This window comes from Lynx rufus, unplaced genomic scaffold, assembly GCF_022079265.1.
Source record: "Lynx rufus isolate CCGP_SWC_20201006 ecotype Redwood Valley unplaced genomic scaffold, mLynRuf1.p SCAF_1, whole genome shotgun sequence".
Classification (NCBI taxonomy): domain Eukaryota; kingdom Metazoa; phylum Chordata; class Mammalia; order Carnivora; family Felidae; genus Lynx; species Lynx rufus.
In genome coordinates, this window is record NW_025814823.1 from 20,020,136 (window position 1) to 20,038,819 (window position 18,684).

At 35.3% G+C, this 18,684-nt stretch overlaps 1 protein-coding gene across 2 annotated transcripts in view; it reads left to right on the forward strand.

Moving 5' to 3' along the window:
- Positions 1-18,684, forward strand: part of INTS6 (integrator complex subunit 6) — a 104,072-nt gene that overhangs the window by 62,411 nt on the left and 22,977 nt on the right. For both annotated transcript variants that reach the window (XM_047079255.1, XM_047079248.1), the window contains exons 6-15: positions 234-359; positions 1,764-1,918; positions 7,091-7,243; positions 7,383-7,515; positions 8,642-8,736; positions 10,877-10,987; positions 11,991-12,206; positions 15,854-15,980; positions 17,047-17,189; positions 17,393-17,624. In XM_047079255.1, coding sequence (XP_046935211.1) covers positions 234-359; positions 1,764-1,918; positions 7,091-7,243; positions 7,383-7,515; positions 8,642-8,736; positions 10,877-10,987; positions 11,991-12,206; positions 15,854-15,980; positions 17,047-17,189; positions 17,393-17,624 — 1,491 coding nt within the window. The remainder of the gene's footprint in view (positions 1-233; positions 360-1,763; positions 1,919-7,090; positions 7,244-7,382; positions 7,516-8,641; positions 8,737-10,876; positions 10,988-11,990; positions 12,207-15,853; positions 15,981-17,046; positions 17,190-17,392; positions 17,625-18,684) is intronic.

Sequence of the window (18,684 nt, forward strand, 5' to 3'; positions counted from 1 at the left end):
CCAAATTTCTATTTTCTGTATACCTATATTTAGAAGAAAAAGTTTACATACTCTCATAAAATGGAATTGTTGGTTGATTAAAAATAACTAGTTTTCTTCATTTTTCCATAAGATCATGAAATAAAGTCAGACTTTACCATTGAACTTTTGTTAATAGTATCAGAAACCTCACTATGGTTCTGTCTTGCTGAAGGTAGAAATTTCTGCAACTAACTTTATTCTTTTTATCTCAGGCCGTTCATACTCTGTATGTTCTCCAAGAATGCTTAATCAATGTCTGGAGTCCTTGGTACAGAAAGTGCAAAGTGGGGTGGTAATAAACTTTGAAAAAGCAGGACCAGATCCTTCCCCCGTAGAAGGTATTATTATACTTTTCTTATAGACATTCTAAATTTCATCATTGAACTAGAACTGAAAAATTACCATGATTTGGCTTTAACATGGACAAGGTCAAATTGTTGAGATGACAAAATGGCTATTGGTAAAGAGGGAAAATTAAACAGGAAAGTCAAGGTGAACTGCTAGTGGTTCAGTAGCATCACTTTTTTATATTGATTGTTGACAGCCTGAAATTTTTATAGGAGTCGAAAACCTTATTAACCATTTGCAGATTAGCCACCTTATATTTCGTTTTTAGGAAAAAGGGTGCCACTTTGCTTCTCCCCAGCATATATGCTTCTCCTGTGTCCCATAATTCACAAGAGTGTTCAATCCTAGGTGTTTATTTCCTTAGCTGCATTTTGTAAGGATCAAACTGGTCAGAAACAAATAAATGGTTTGTGTGGTTACAAAAATGAGAAACTAGCCTTTGCCATTAAGCTGGACTCTATTAACTCTAGTTAAGCCCCACCTGACTTTATTTTAATATTCTGTTATCATGAACTATTTCTATTAGCTAGAGGGCATAAGGGGTTATACTAGAACCAACGGACAGCTTATATCTGGGACCCTCTATGTAGTATGGCATTGTTTAGAACAAGAATTAGAAAGTCATTAATGACACCTGGCAGAGATTGTCCACTACAGTGGGTAACTGGGAGAAGAGAAAAGTCATAAAGATAAAAAAAAATGGGTACTCTCAGAGGAGGATTATAGGGAAGGAGCAGAAGATGGTAAGATTATAGAAATTATGTCACTGTCTCTGGTTTAAACAAACAAGCTTTTTCTTTAATTGAATTCTTAGACATGGAATGTATTTTTGAGTTATTTTAATATTTGGCTTAGAGTTAGGCACCAAGTAAATGCTTATTGAACTGTTGAAGACAGTTGCTATTTTGCTAGAATAAGTTTAGATTAAAGGTAGGTGCTTTGTATCTGGATTTGCATATTAAATTTTTTTAGTTAAATAGGCTTTAGTTAAAATGATTTGGAAGAAATATTCATTTAGCAGTATTTACCTAGCATTTGCTAAGCTAAGAATGATGATGAAGAGATTGGGTGTTTGCCCTTATCATCTGGTAGGGAAAACCTATCATTCATTAAACAAGTATTTACCATAAAGGAGGTTTTACATATTCTGACTCGGCAAGCAAAGGATACTGTGGGACCTCCTTTCAAATGTTGAACTCATAGTTGGAATTTGCAGAATTTACTCTCTAATGATTTTAGTATAAATGTTAAGTAGTCATGATAGTAGAACCATTCAAGAAAAATGAGAAAACTCAGACATTTTCATTAAGCAGCGTAACAGTGGATATAATTTAACTTTTTTGCTTTTTTCCTTATTGACATATGCTTTCTTTGTCTTCATTTCTTTGCTACAGATGGGCAGCCAGATATATCAAGGCCTTTTGGATCACAGCCCTGGCATAGCTGTCACAAACTCATATATGTGAGACCAAATCCTAAAACTGGGGTTCCTATAGGTCATTGGCCCGTTCCAGAATCTTTTTGGCCAGATCAGAATTCTCCAACACTAGTAAGTACCTGAGAGACTGTGACTTTGTAATAGTAACTATTTAACTGCTCTTTTTTTTTTTTTTTTTTAAGATTTTTCATTTTGAGAGAGAGAGAGAACACATGTGTGGCGGGGGGGGGAGGGGGGAGGGGTGTGGCAGGCAGAGAGAGAAGGAGACTGAGAATCCCAAGCAGGCTCCGTGCTGTCAGCGCAGAACCAGATGTGGGGCTCGAACTCCTGAACTGTGAGATCATGACCTGAGCTGTAGTCAGATACTTAACCCACTGAGCCACCCAGGTGCCGCTTAACTGCTTTTCATACTAGTTTTAAGAACTGCTATCAAAGGTGTGGCTAATCTATTAGAATTAGACAATGTTCAAAGTGCTATGGTAAGCTGTTACTTGATTTAGTACACTGTATTGTTATGAAGTAGTAGGAAAAAAAGGTGTCTGTTTTCTTTAGAATCTAATACTATGCTTATGTTTTTATGATTGGCATCTGGATGCAAAATCATAGATGGAACAAGAGTTTCTCTTTGATCTCTAAATATAATATAATGTGAGGGTTTGTCTCTAGGACACAATTTAGAATTTAAATGAAAGTTTAGAAAATAGTTCCAGTTGTTTGTTTGTAATCTTTTAGGATGTAGTCTTAGAAATTCATGTAGACTTTCATGGTTTTAGGTTATGTTCAGTGTTCTCATTCAGAAGTTTAAGGTAGAAATGACTTTCTAGTCTTGTTTACATGAATTATTTTTAGAAACAGTGGGGCTTCTTGAATGATCATTGTGAATTATCAGTATTCACTATATGGTTCTTATAGTGATAGGATAACCTTATGTAAATTAATATCTATTCAGTGTTGTTAATACACTGTTTTTTCAGATCAACATTTTTTTCTGGTATCTGAAGGTTTATAGGATACTGTGTGGGAGAACATGACAGTAGTTCTTTGCTATTACCCTTAGAAGATAGGAACTGTATTTCAAAGATCATGAAGCAGTTTGAACAATGTTTCATGCAGTTATCATATATGAATTAAACTGAACCCTTTCTGAAACCTTTATACTTCATTATTTTTATTTTAATTCTAGTTAACATACAGTGTTATATTAGTTTCAGGTGTGCAATATGGTGAGTCAGCACCTCCATACATCACCCTGTGCTCATCACAGTGCTCTGTTTAATCTCCATCACCTATTACACCCATCCCCTGCCGACCTCCCCTTGTAACCATCAGTAATTGAGAGTGCTTCTTGATTTGTCTCTTATTTTTTTCCTTTTGCTTCTGTGTTTTTTCTTAAGTTACACATGAGTGAAATCATACGGTATTTTGTCTCCCTCTGATTTATTTTGCTTAGCATAATATTCTTTAATTCCATTCATGTTGTTGCAAATGGCAAGATTTCATTATTTTTATGGCTGAATAATATTCCATTGTATTTATATACCACATCTTCTTTATCCATTCATCTATTGATGGACACTTGGGCTGCTTCCATATTTTGGCTGTTGTAGATAATGGTGTTGCACTGGGGTGCATATCTCCCTTCGAATCCATATTTTTGTGTCCTTAAGGTAAATACCTAGCAGTGCAATTGCTGGATTGTAGGGTAGTTCTAGTTTTCACTTTCGGAGGAACCTCCCCGTACTGTTTTCTACAGTGGCTGTACCAGTTTGCATTCCCACCAAGAGTGCACAAGTTGAAACCTTTATACTTTAAACCTATATCAACTCTTCAGGGTACTTTTTACTTTTACTCTATACAGGTCTATAAAGTGATATTTCCTTTATTTAGTAGGGATTTAATGAAGTAATACATGAAATTAAGGCTTTATAAATTTTAGTGAAGTATCTTCTTTATTCCTTTCCTTGTTCTGATTGAATCATCATAGTTTTAAAATCTGGCCTTTATAGATAAACTCTTAATTTCTTTTGTCATTTTACTTTCCCTTTGGGTGTCCATTCAACTTTCATAGAACAGATACCGTGTTTGTGTCAAATATTGCCTTGTTGGTTATTCATTCTATTGTGTATATGTGTAGTACTTGTTAAGTCCTAATAGAAGGAAATCCAAAACCAGTGTCACAAGCATAATCTATCAATACTGCTCTAATGGCCTATTGCAAATTGTTAGAGGATTTTTAAGTGTGGGTAGGATTTCAGTTGGGGAGGAAACAATATGAGAAAAAGTATGGAAGTAAAAAAGAACAAGGTGTATTTAGAGGAATGAGAAATAGCAGAGTATAGGTGGGTCATACCATGTATGTGGGACATTGAGAATACTATTAAATAAACCAAAGTACTCACGACTTTAAATGCATGGTTAAGGAATTTGAGCTTTTCTCATTGGGGTTCACAGAATAAGTGAAGATGTTTTTAACAGAGTGATGCTGTAGGAAATTTAATCTGGTGGTTGTCATATGCAGCAATATTAGATGAGTTGGAAAGAAAGCAGGTTATCTAGAGGGCTATTGCTATGATTCACGTAAGAAATGTTGAGAGTTTGAATTAAGATGATGGAAGAGAGAATCATAAAGAGACAATATTGGAAAGCACTGGCAAGATTTAGTACTGAAGGATATATTAGTGGGGAAATGAAATTTTTATAAATAATAGTATTCAAATAAGATGCAACGATACTGAAATTAAATGTGAGTTTTAGCAACTGGTTCTGAATTTTTATTTTTTGTTTTGTTTAAACAGATTTTTTCATTTTTTTATTTTTATGTTTTGAAAGATACCTACCTTTTTTTTAGGTTCATTTATTTATTTTGAGAGAGAGGCAGTGGGGGCAGGAGAGGGCAGAAAGAGAAGGAGAGAGAGGGAGAGAGTCCCAAGCAGACTCCGCATTGTCAGCACAGAGGCTGATTCGAGGCTCAAACCCACAAACTGTGAGATCATGCATGACATGAGCCGAAACCAAGAGTCTGACTGAGCTACCCAGGTGCCTCTAAGTAGATGTTTTTTAATGTTCATTTATTTATTTTGAGAGAGAGGGAGAGAATCCCAGGCAGAGTCTGCACTGTCACTGCAGCCCAGAGTAGGACTGGAACTCACAAACGGTGAGATCACAACCAGAGCCAAAATCAAGGGTCTGTCACTTAACTGACCGAGCCACCCAGCCGCCCCTGGTTCTGAATTGAAATCATGGTTCCACGAGTTATTAGCTGTGAGTTTGGTCTGTTATCTTCTCTATGCCTCAATTTCCTGTCTGTTAAATGGAGATAATAGCTCCTATCTCATGGGATTGTTTTGGGGATTAAATGAAGTAATAAATGCAAAATTTTCTTTGTCACGTTCTGGAAGACACCCTCTCTCACCAACACACATTGTTGCTCTTGGATCTCAATATTTTAATCCAAAAAGATAAGTGAGTTTCATGGACTGATTCAGTAAGATATGTGTCAGTTACATGCAAGATACAGGAGCACGGTATGAGTAAAACGATGGTGCTTACCTTCTAAAACGATGGCATCTTACCATTCCATAGGAAGGTCAGACTTGTAACTGTAAACACAGTACACTACAGTGCTCTAACTGTGCTAGAGGCATGGAGCAGAGCCGAGAGGAGGTGATGCCTAAATGCCTGGTATGTCCTGGGGGTGTAGGGCAAGAAAGGGTGTCAGGGAGAAAATCTCTGAGACATTTTACTTGCCAGTTCAGACTTCAAGACTTAGTTTGTTTGCCAATATGCAAGGAAGAAAATAATAAAGCTGCCAGGAATGACATGAAAGCAGGAGTGTGAAAAGATGATGATCTACTTGCGTAACTTGCAAGTCGTTTGGCATGGCTGGAGCGTGGGGTGTACACGGTGTGCGGTGGTTGAAGGCAGATGGGGACCGGATCATCAAGGCTCTTTGTATCTGATGTTTAGAGAAAAGAGTCTGGGTCCTATTTTTAGGTGATTAGCTTGCTACTTTTACCAAATAATTGCAGATAGGGAAATGACATGATCATATTTATATTTTGTGGCTATGGGATTGATTGGAGGGAGCTAATTAGGGCCATTAAAAATAAGTAGTTGTACTAGTCTAGTCTGAGAAATGATGATGGCATAAATTAGAATACTAAGAAATAAAAGATAAATTTCTAGAGAGTGAGAATTTAGTACTGACAGAGGGCAGTAACTAAATACTGAGCACCTGCCAAGTTGATGTGTTCTGCCTGGTGGTTTAGAATTTGCGGGATTTTATCTAGGCCTTTGTGATAGTTAAATATGGAGGATAAAGAGATGTTAAGGATAACCAACCCCTAGGTTTTTAGAACAGGTTTTGTAGCTTAGGGGAGAAGTAACAAATTGCATAATAATGTATTTGAGGGACTTCTGTCTAGTAGGCAGTTGGAACATAAGAGAGGTGAGAGAGATCTGGTCCCAACACGGTGGATTGGGAGCCACCAGGGCGTAGGTAGTAATGGAGTAATAAGAGTCTTTCATACTGTGAAATTTCAGGTTATTTCTTCAGAGCTTACATTTCCTTCAATTGGTGAGATTTTTAGGAAGGAGACTATTTGGCGGGCAGGGATTCTAACATGTCTTTTTTTTTCCTTTAAGGTATTTTGGTTTTTTGTACTTTTAGATCAGGTTCTCCAAAGTAGTGTGTATATACCACAGAGGTAACCAAATGGTCTACTGGAATAGGGAAGGAAAACATTAGAACTTCTTTTTATGTATATTTTTCTCCTAATTTTAATATTATTTTGGTATATATCTTATTACATACTTATACGTTAATTTACAGATAATTTATAAGTAAATGTGTATATGTCCTAATATATATTCAGCAATTTTTACTGACCACAAGGTCTGTTATCAGTTTGGAAGCTACCACTCTATACAAGAAATTAAATTGCTACAGTTGAGAACTTAGTAAGGTTTCTGTACTTCAGTTGTTTCCTAGATGTGACAATTTATGAGTACTCACTTATTCCAAAATTTTGCACTTCTGACAAATTTGATTTTACCACCTAAAAAGATTTTTATCCTATATATAAATGGTTTGTCTTTTTCTTGTATTATATAAAATTTAAGCATTACATTTTAAAGTATTTTCTTTCAGCTTTAATAGTGTAGTCAGTAGTAAACTAACCAGCAAAATTGAGGACTTGAGTAAATTTTGATAGTGAGGGATATGGAAAATGAGTTTGTTCTGGTATTTTGTGTAAATAGTAATAGTAAGACTTTCCTCTCTAGCCACCTCGTACATCTCATCCTGTAGTGAAGTTTTCCTGTACAGACTGTGAACCGATGGTTATTGACAAATTGCCTTTTGACAAATATGAGTTGGAACCTTCGCCACTGACTCAGTTTATCCTGGAAAGGAAATCTCCTCAAACATGTTGGCAGGTGAGCTGAGCAACTACAGTGACCTAAAAATTGAAGTTGGATTTTTTTTTTTTAAGTTAAAGTTAAATTGAATCAATGGTTTCAATAACATTCTGTAAAGGTTATTAAATGTGAAGTTTCAACCACTCCCTTTTAACAGGTATATGTGAGCAATAGTGCAAAATACAGCGAGCTCGGTCATCCCTTTGGTTACTTGAAAGCCAGTACAGCACTGAACTGTGTCAACTTATTTGTGATGCCTTACAATTACCCCGTCCTCTTGCCCCTTCTAGGTAAGTCACTCGTGTCCCATTCTCAGTGGCTCAGCATACATACTGATTTTCCTAAAAACAAAGATTGGGAACATGTCTTTGTAAGTTCTCATGTTTTGTGGAAATTAACGGAACTGTTGTTAATACTCTGAAATATCGAACCTATCTAAGGTTGTTTTATAGCAACCTGTGTATGTTTGTGGTAAATTAAAAGTCAGTGTCAAAACACCTTTGATTCTACAAACTATTGAAGATAACTGTGTTTTAAATTTTTAAGTATTCCAAGTTTTCTACAAGTTAGCTTTCTTACATAGTGAGAATTGGTAATAGAGGCTTTGTATTTGGTAAATAAGGATTTTTGTAGAAGCATATATTTATAGATCTGAATGTATTTTCTTTCTAAGAATTTATCTATAATTTTCATTTGGCACATGCTTGTCTATTTTTTTTAGAGAGAGAGAGTGTGCATGTGAGTGGGGGAGAGTGACAGAGGGGGACAGAGAGAAAGGAAGAGAATCTTAAGTAGGCTCCATACTCAGCACAGAACCTGACGTGGGACTTGATCCCAGGACCTTAGGATCATGACCTGAGCCAAAATTAAGAGTCGGACGCTCAACCGACTGAGCCATCCAGGCACATATTTTTTAAATGAATGAATGTGTTCCAATGATATAATAAAAGCCTAAAGTTAGTTTCTGGGGACCCTCTGGCTATAATGTTTGAGCAGTACTGTTGGAGAAGACTTCTATGTATGGAACCATTTCAGATTTAAATATTATCGTCAAAAAAAATTTCTAGTCAAAATATTAGTAGGTATATTTTATTGAAAACATTGTGTATACTTTGTTTCTGTCCTCACATCTGTTTTATGTTGAGGTCTAGATAGTGTACAGATTTTCTTGTGTCTTATCTGATTCTACCTTTATTTCATGAAATATTAGATCATGATTAGCATCTTTTTGTTTTTAAAATGGTATTACTGCTCAATGGCAGAACCAAAATTTTGCCACTATTAATTTTGTTAAAAATTGATGTCTGATATGTTACTCTCTTACAAATAAGAAAGCAGTGTTTAAAAATGAAACGTGCTTGACTTGATTTTTGTGTCTGAAAAAAATGATGATAGTTTGTTCACATTCATTTATAGATGATTTGTTTAAAGTACATAAAGCAAAACCAACATTGAAGTGGAGACAGTCATTTGAAAGTTATTTGAAGACAATGCCTCCCTACTATCTTGGGGTAAGAATGTGATTGTTAAAAATAGAACTTGTTACAAAATTTTACATTATGCTTCTAGTTTACTTGTATTTACTGCTGTTATAGAATATATAGAATATATAAATGTCATGAAAATTGAGTGTACAAATGACCGATAAAGATGTAATGGGAAAGAAAGGTTTCAGTGATTTGTGGAATAATGATGATGGCAATGATAATGACGATGAGAACATGTACATAATGCTTACCTTAGGCCTGATATTATGCTAAGTATTTTACCTCATTTAGTTTATATGGTAATCCTTCAAGGTAGAGATCATCATTCCTATTTCATAGATGAGGAAACTAAGGTATTAAAAGATTAAGTAATTTGTCCAAGGCTACTTGTGTGGGAGACTGGAATTTACTCCCAGGCAGCCTGGCTTTTAGAATAGCTCCAATTGTTGTACTGCCTTGTTAAATTGCAGTTTTATAATTATTATTCCTTAAGGGTGCAGAATAGTTTTGTTGCATTATTCCCCAAATCTCTAAAAACATGTTTTTAGGTAGATAAGTATATATTCTTATAGACTCCTATTTTTAGAACCACGAGATTGTGATTACAGTTGACCCTTGAACAACACAGGTTTGAAGAGGATAGGTCCACTTATATGTGGATTATTTTCAATAAATATAATGGAAAAATTTTTTTAGATATGTGGCAATTTGAAAAACTCTCAGATGAATCGTATAGCCTGAAAATATAAAAAAAAAAATCAAGATAAACCTCAGAGTTACTGTAAGAATACAGTCTATAATACATATTGCACAGAAAATTTGTGTGAATTGATTATGTTATTAGTAAGGCTTCTGGTCAATAGCAGGCTATTAGTTAACTTTTTGGGGAGTCAAAGTTATCTGCGGATTTTTTATTGTGCGGGGGTTGGCACTCCTAACCCCGATGTTGCTCAGTGGCCACCTGTACTTAACAACCTAGTGTATCACAGTAGATAAGACCGTAATGTATATATTATTAAATATATTATTTACTTTTTGAAAAAGTAACCTCTTACTAAAAAGACCAATGCTAAAAGCACTTTTAAACATTACTTTTACTTTTAAAAATGGAGGAATAGTATAGCATTTGACTATAATCCTTCTAAATGGTCTCTACTAAGAGCATTAGTGTCTTGAGCTTTGAAAATCATATTTTAGAGTTGTAAGAGATAAGTTGTGTGTCTAGCACATAGCGCCTGCCATGTAAGAGAGTAAAAAGAAAGACGCACTGAATATGAACTGTTAGGTCTGTTGACTTATCATTTTCCTAGCAACCTGGGGAATTCAGGCAAAGCTACATGGATTTGAGATGTCAGAGCTGGATTTGATTCCAGTTTGACACCAGTGCATATACACTTTCTGGTGTCAGTGAATGGCTGTCATCCTTTTTTGACTGTATCCCGCTCAAATATACTGGTGATTTTTTTCGTTGCACAAGTGGTTTCGACTGGGCTCTCCTTACAATTGAAAAGTATTACACTATACATAGCAAATGTTAAACTGGCTTTTCCTTCTTATTTTTCCCTCTGAGCTTGTTTTGATTTTTCAGTTCAGCTAATAGTAACAGTAGTAATGATTAGCACTTACTGAATGCCTCCTGTGTACCAGATGCTTTTATATGTGCTTTACGTGTATAGTTCATTTAATCCCATGGCAACCCTATGAAGTAGAGACTATTATTGTTATACAAAAGAAAAACTTCAGACACAGAGAGGTGATATATAACTTGGTCCAGGGTCACAAAGCTAGTGAATGGTTGAGCCACAACCCACTCAGTTACCCAAAGTAGAAATCTTCCATTTTTCTTGACTTCTTTTCACTTACTACTTAATTTCTATCAAATTTACCTCTGTGATCTGTATCTTCCCCATTTCTTCCAAACTTAGTATCTCCGATGATACTAAGGAGTCCGGGACTTTACCCTTTCTTGCCCGTGTGTTGGTAAAATATAGCCTCTAGTCCTTTTTAAGGCAAACATTTCACTGAAATACAAATATGATCATGTTACTCTCTTATTGAAGAAAGGAAGAAAGTCTTTCTTGGAAAATCTTCAAAACTGACAATACATGTAGCCATAAGTTTTTGACAAGTTTAGGATTGAGTGATATTTTCTTTTTTCCTATAGCCTTTGAAGAAAGCTGTTAGAATGATGGGAGCACCTAACCTAATAGCAGACAGTATGGAATATGGACTTAGTTACAGTGTCATTTCATACCTCAAAAAATTGAGTCAACAGGTAATGTTAAGAAATAGAACCATTAAGTATTTTGAATGGTTTTCAATGCAAATGTTAGTTCTCCTGGTTCTGATGGAATTACGTTATATGAATACATTACATGTTTTAAAACCACATATATATTAACATAATTCAGTCTCAAGTACGTGGTATGCTGTTTTGGAATGTTAATTTCAAATAATAATTCCTAGTTTATGAAAGTGGCCTCATTAGTGTCCTAGAAATTCTGTGAACATTCGTTATGTTTTCTTTTGAGAAATGTATGTTAGAAAGTTGCTTTTCTTAAAAATCAGTTTCTTTTGCTTTATGTTTTAAAACCTGTAGTTTTTTTCTTTCAAAATGGGACTTTCTTTTGAAATATTTGTTGAAAACGCTGATTTTGTCATTTGGGGCATATCACAGTAATAGATTCTTTGGTAGTCAAGCAGTATGCAGTTAGACTGCCAAGATACTACTACTGTATAGAATACATTATTTTTCCGGTACTTTTGCCATTGCTACTTTAACTGCTAATCGAGATGTAGGTTGGAAAGAGTCAAAATATTGCTACTTGTTGTCAGTGAAAAACTACATCACTTTTCGTTATACCTGTGAAGATTTAATTATGTGCTAATAATAGTGTCTTTAAGTAAATATTGATGAGATTTTTTTCCCTAATTTTATATCACCTCTGATTTAGAAATACATATTTTCATTTAGGATGCACTTAAACATTTCATGATTTAAGTGTAGTGGCTATTAGTAAATAAAATAAAATTGAAATTGTTTTTGTTTGCCCTGCTCCAGAAGGTTATTATAGTGATTTAAAACTGTAAGACATTATTATTTAAGCTATATTTAGTTTACCAAGAACTTGACATAAACTGTGCTACTTGAGGTTTTAACTTCTTACATACTTTTAAAATATAAATATGTATTTAATTTATAGAAGACCAAAACTATTAGTGCTTAATTTATTAATTTAGATTATATCGAGACCAACTCTTATTTATTTTTACTTTAGGCCAAAATAGAATCTGATCGAGTCATTGGATCTGTAGGCAAAAAAGTAGTACAGGAAACTGGAATTAAAGTCCGAAGCCGATCACATGGTTTATCAATGGCTTATAGGAAAGATTTTCAACAGTTGCTCCAGGGAATTTCAGAGGATGTTCCTCACAGACTGCTAGACCTTAATATGAAAGAATACACTGGGTTCCAGGTTGCTTTGCTCAATAAGGTAATAGTTCTATGAATTTAATACTGCTCTGGATATATTCTGTTGTATTGTTGAATAAATCAAATTTTCTATTAGCTGATATTTAGTTTGTCCAAACTTTAGGAATACTTCTATACCTTTGTAGACTAATGATCATTAATACTATCATTGAATGAGTGAATTTTAGAATTAAAAAATTATACATGCCAAATTGATGAATAGATCAGTAAGCCAACCCATTCACTTATTTGTTAAATTCTTTAAATTTTTTTTTTTTAATTTTAGAGAGAACAGGGGAGAGAGGCAGAGAGAGAGAGACAGAGAGACACATCTTAAGTAGGCTTCATACTCAGCACAGAGTTGGATGCAGGGCTCAATCCCACCACCTTAGAATCGTGACCTGAGTTGAAATTAAGAGCTGGATGCTCAACTGACTGAGCCACCCAGGTGTCCCCATTTATTTTATAGATGAGAAAACAGATGGGGCATCTAGCTGGCTCAGACGGTAGAGCATTTGACTCTTGTCTTGGTCATGAGTTTGAGCCCCATGTTGGATGTAAAGATTACTTAAAAAAAAGAAGGAAAGAATACAGAGGCTTAAAGATTGCCTAAAGTTACATAGCTAGTGGGAGAGTTCACTGTAGTTTGGTACTTAAACTGATGACCTTGGGTGCATAGCATGATTTTAAAATACTTTATGAATATTCATTATTATAAACATCCTCATCCCAGGGATGCCTGGGTGGCTCAGTAGTCAGTGAAGTGCCCAACTCTTGATCTCCGCTCAGGTGTTGATCTCAAGGTCATGAGTTGAAGCCCCACACTGGGCTCCATGCTGGGCGTGGGGCCTACTTTAAAAAAAAATTCTTCATCTCAGTAGCCTTTTTTTGTAGAAACAGACATGCCAATCTAAAATGTATATGGAAAGTTAAAGGTCCTAGAATAGGTAAAAAAATTTGGAAAAAAATAATAAAGTTAGAAGACTTACACTATCTATTTTGAAGCTTACTGTAAAGTTGTAATGATCATCAACATGTTCTGTTGTTGACATAAGGGTAAACATATAGAGCAGTAGGACAGAAGAGAGTCTAGAAGTAGGCCCTCACACGTATAATCCGTTAATTTCTAACAGAGGTGCCAGAATAACTCAGTGGGTAAGAAGACAATCTCTTCAGACATAGTGCTGGGCTCATGTGGAATTTAAGAAGCAAAACAGATGAACATAGGGGAAGGGAAGGCAAATAAGATAAAAACAGAGAGGGCAAACCACAAGAGACTCTTAAATACAGAGAATAAACTGAGGGTTGCTGGAGGGGAGGTGGGTGGGTGGACACACTAAATGAGTGATGGGCGTTAAGGACCGCACTTGTTGAGACGAGCACTTGGTGTTACATGTAAGTGATGAATCACTGAATTCTCGTCAAACCAATACTACACTATATGTTAACTAACATGAGTGTGAATAAAATAAAGTAAAAACAAAATGAACAAAAAAAAGAAATAGTGCTGGATCAATTGGATACCCATATTCAAAATAATAAACTTGACCCTTACATTACCAGTGCTCATGGTCTTAAATGTAAAAACTAAAACTATAAACTTCTGGAAGAAAACAGGAGAAAGTCTTCATGACATTGGGTTCAGGGGTCATTGATGATTTCTAAAATTTAACACAAAAGGTACCTACATAAAAAACTTGATAAATTGAACTTCATTAAAATTTAAACTTTTACACTTGAGATATCACCTCACGCCAGTCAGAGTGGCTGAAATGAACAAATCAGGAGACAGATGCTGGAGAGAATGTGGAGAAACGGGAACCTTCTTGCACTGTTGGTAGGAATGCAAACTGGTGCAGCTACTCTGGAAAACAGTGTGGAGGTTCCTCAAAAAATTAAAAATAGATCTACCCTATGATCCAGCAATAGCACTGCTAGGAATTTGCCCAAGGGATACAGGAGTGCTGATGCATAGGGGCACTTGTACCCCAGTGTTTATAGCAGCACTTGCAACAATAGCCAAATTATGGAAAGAGCCTAAATATCCATCAACTGATGAGTGGATAAAGAAACTGTGGTTTATATATTCAATGGAATACTACTTGGCAGTGAGAAAGAATGAAATATGGCCCTATGTAGCAACGTGGATGGAACTGGAGAGTGTGATGCTAAGTGAAATAAGCCATACAGAGAAAGACAGATACCATATGTTTTCACTCTTATGTGGATCCTGAGAAACTTAACAGGATACCATGGGGGAGGAGAAGGGAAAAAAAAATTAGGGAGGAAGGCAAACCATAAGAGACTCTTAAAAACTGAGAATAAACTGAGGGTTGATGGGGGGTGGAAGGGAGGGGAAAGTGGGTGATGGGCATTGAGGATGGCACCTGTTGGGATGAGCACTGGGTGTTGTATGGAAACCAGTTTGACAATAAATTTCATATTAAAAAAAATCAGCCATAGACCATATGTAAATGAATGGGTGTGACTGGGTTCCAATAAAACTTTATTTACAAAAAATAATAATAATAAAAAAATCAAAAAACAATTTAAACTTTTGTCTATAAAAGAAACTTGGTAAAATGAACAGGCAAACTACAGCCTGGGAGAAAAGTATGTACAGAATAAAGAATATGTATCAAAATACATGGAGAACTCCTACAACTCAATATAAAAAGACAAATATCTAATTAAAAATTGGCAAAAATCTGAGCAGATACTCCACCAAATAAGATATACAGATTGAACATGATGTAAAAAGATGCTGTACCTTAATGGTCATTAGGGAAATGCAAAATAAAACTACAATGAGATCCCACTTCCCATCCACTACACTGGCTATACTTGTTATATAATTAGCAGTTCTTCTTGTAGGTATCTACATGAGAGCAATGAAGATGTAGGTCCATATAAAGGCTTTATATGCAAATGTTCATAGTAGCATTATTCATAATAGCCAAAAACTGTAAAGAAAACTGTTCATCAAATGGAAAGTGGATAAAGATATGCTATATCCATAGAATGGAATACTAGTCTGGAGTAAAAAAGAACAGACTAGTGATACATGAACAATGTGACTGAATCTCAAAATATCATCCTTAGTGAAAAAAAGCTAGATAGAAAAGATTTGATATAGCAAAATTCCGTTTATAAAATGGAATGTAGGGAGACAGAAAGCAGATCGGTGGTTGCCTGGGGATAGGAAAAGGGATGGACTACAATGGGCACAAAGAACTTTTGTGGGATGATGGAAGTATTGTTAAACCAGATTGTGGTGATGGTTTCACAACTGTAAATTTACTGACACTCATCAAACTGTATACCTAAAATGGGTGATTTTATGGTATGTAAATCAAAGCTCTTTTTCTTTAAATTTTCAGTCTTTAAAATTTGGAAATTTGTTTTATAAGATACTTACTTTCCTTAGGCAGAATATATAATAAAATCTTGAAGAGATGTGAATTTGAGTTATTTGGTAAGTTCACTACCAATTTTTATCCTCTGGTTCCCAAAACAGTATATTAAGATTGCATCATAATTCTTTATTCTATTTTTAAAGCTAATTAGACTTGTATATCTTATTTCCAAACCTTTACTGCAGGCTAGAGATTTTAGTCTCTTATAATTCTATATTTGAAAATAAATTTGCCTTTGAATGTTTTTCAATAGGATTTGAAGCCACAGACATTTAGGAACGCGTATGACATACCAAGGCGGAATCTTTTGGATCACTTAACAAGAATGAGATCTAATCTTTTGAAGAGCACCCGCAGATTTCTTAAAGGACAGGATGAAGGTTGGATCATAGTTTCAATAATGGTGTTTCTTTTGTGAATTTCTTTATACTGAAAAAACATAGTATAGTAGTGTAGCTTTTAAAGCATTGTAGTATCTCATTTTCTTTGTAAATTCAAACAAATGAAGTAAAAACTGAGTCATCACTCAGTCTCAGAATTTCTTTCTACCATCACTGTTTCCCCCAAATTTTATTCCCCAGAGGTGACACCCTTTGTTAGCAGCTTAGTATCTTTTTTGGCTTTGTTCATGCATTCACACACACAGGTCCACACATGCACAATCATTTTCTTGTGATACACAATACTAGCATCTGGTGGTTTAACTTGGATGGTGAATACATGTCCTGTTCCTTCAGTTATACCCATGGCACTGACCACAGATCAAGTCAGATGAGAATTTAACTCTTTGCCATCTCTGACGTAAGCATTCCAGCTATACCTTTATTTACGTATTTGTTTAAATGTTTATTTATTTATTTTGAGACCGAGAGAGTGCAAGCGTACTTTGGGGAGGGGAGTGGGTGGGGAGAGAATCCCAGGCAAGCTCCACATTCAGCGCGGAGTCCGACACGGGGCTCCATCTCACGACTGTGAGATCATGACCTGCGCCGAAATCAAGAGTCGGACGCTTAACCAACTAAGCCATCTGGGGACCCCTCCCACCATAGCTTTATATAAAAAGGGTTATCTATATGTGATATGTCTTTTCTATAAATTCTGCTATAATTAAATTCTGCTTATTTGGAATATAATAGAAGAGACATTTCCTTTTCATGGTAATGTTAACACATATTTGCTTATTCTATACACTCAAATTAACTGCAATATTTTTGTTTTATTTAGAAGGTAAAATCAGTTCTTTTAAATTTTATTTTAAAAATCTCAAAGACTTCGTTTATGTCACAATATTTATGATGACAAACCAATTTTGCATATATGGGAAGGGAAGACTGCCTAGGATAACCCCAGATAGCATTCAAATATAAGAAGGTATTATTTGGTAATTAAACAGAGTATCATTTCAGTGAGGTTAACTTTTGTTATTGCTCTGTTCTGTTTGAAAAGATCAAGTGCACAGTGTTCCTATAGCACAAATGGGGAATTACCAGGAATACCTCAAGCAAGTACCTTCTCCATTAAGAGAACTTGATCCTGATCAGCCTCGAAGGTTGCATACATTTGGCAACCCATTTAAGCTAGATAAAAAGGTAAGCTTGAAACGTTCCATTGTATAACTTATTTGTGGATTTAACAGTTCTAATTTCACTAAAGTAAGCTGAAGCTGTTTTGTTGGTAGACTAATAAATGTTAACATAGTTATAATCTAGTTGCTTTAATGGGAACTGGAATTAGTTGTGCCATTTAAAAACTGTATGTAAATCTAGGGAAATTATATTCTCTTTTGTTACAGGGTATGATGATAGATGAAGCAGATGAATTTGTGGCTGGACCTCAAAATAAACATAAACGACCCGGAGAACCAAATATGCAAGGGATCCCTAAAAGACGTCGCTGTATGTCTCCACTGCTGAGAGGCAGACAACAGAATCCAGTTGTGAACAATCATATTGGAGGAAAAGGACCACCTGTACCTATGACTCAAGCACAGCCAGATCTTATTAAACCCCTTCCTCTTCATAAAAGTAAGAGTTTTTTAAAAATAAACATTATTTGCTGCTGTTTGTTTTTTGTGTGGGGAAGAGATTTTTGTAGTAAAATATAGAAAAAATTGATAAAGTCTAAGAGTGTCTAGAGAAGATAATTGTTTATTCTAAATTAGCGTGTAATCACAGTCCTTTTAGTGAACATTTGGACATTTCATGTATTTATTATGCTCTATTTTAGCTGTCATGATCTAAATATCATTTATAAGCCTTAAGTATTTCAAAATAACAGGTATAGGGATGTTCTCAATACCCATAGAAAGGTGGTTTTCAATTACAGGTAACTTCAACAACTAATTATTAAATACATATGCTATGGTAAACAGTGCTAGGCATTGAGGTATCACAGTGAACGAGACAATAGTGATCTCTGCCCCCATTTAGAATGAGGAAAGACAGTCATTGAACATTGAACATTAGAAGTGTGGTGAATGTTCAGAAGGGAAGTCAGGTATGTTTTGGAAGCATGTGGCAAGAGGATTTTAGTCTGTGGGGTCAAGGCACTTTATTGAGGAAGTTACGTTTAAGCCAACATTGGAAGGATGAATGGGAGTTGTTTCACTAAAGCTGTGCATTCAGGAGTCTTGCTAAGCAGTCTGCTGCATACTATGTGTATAGAAGTAGTATAAGAAGAGTCTGTACAAACGTATACAGTAAAGAGAAGCAGTTAAGGGGCTGGAAGAACTCTAGTATAGCAAAGGTGTTGGGGGTGAGGCAAGATGAGAGATGAAAGATAGGTTGAGGCCAGATCACGGAGGGCCTTGGAGGCCATTGTAAAGATTCCAGACTTTAAGGACAATGAGAATCTTTGAAAGGTTTGAGAAGCTAGTGACCTCATCCGGTTAGCATTTTATAAAGACCAGGCTGACTGTCCTGTGCAGAGTACTGTTAGGGAAGAACAAGAATGGATGTAGGGGAACTCTTAGTAAATTAATGGAATCATTAATTATAGGTAGTGATCATTTGTGGCTTATAACTGGAGAGAACCAAATATTATATAACTCCTGAAGGGTTTATACAGTATCACTTCTGAAATACT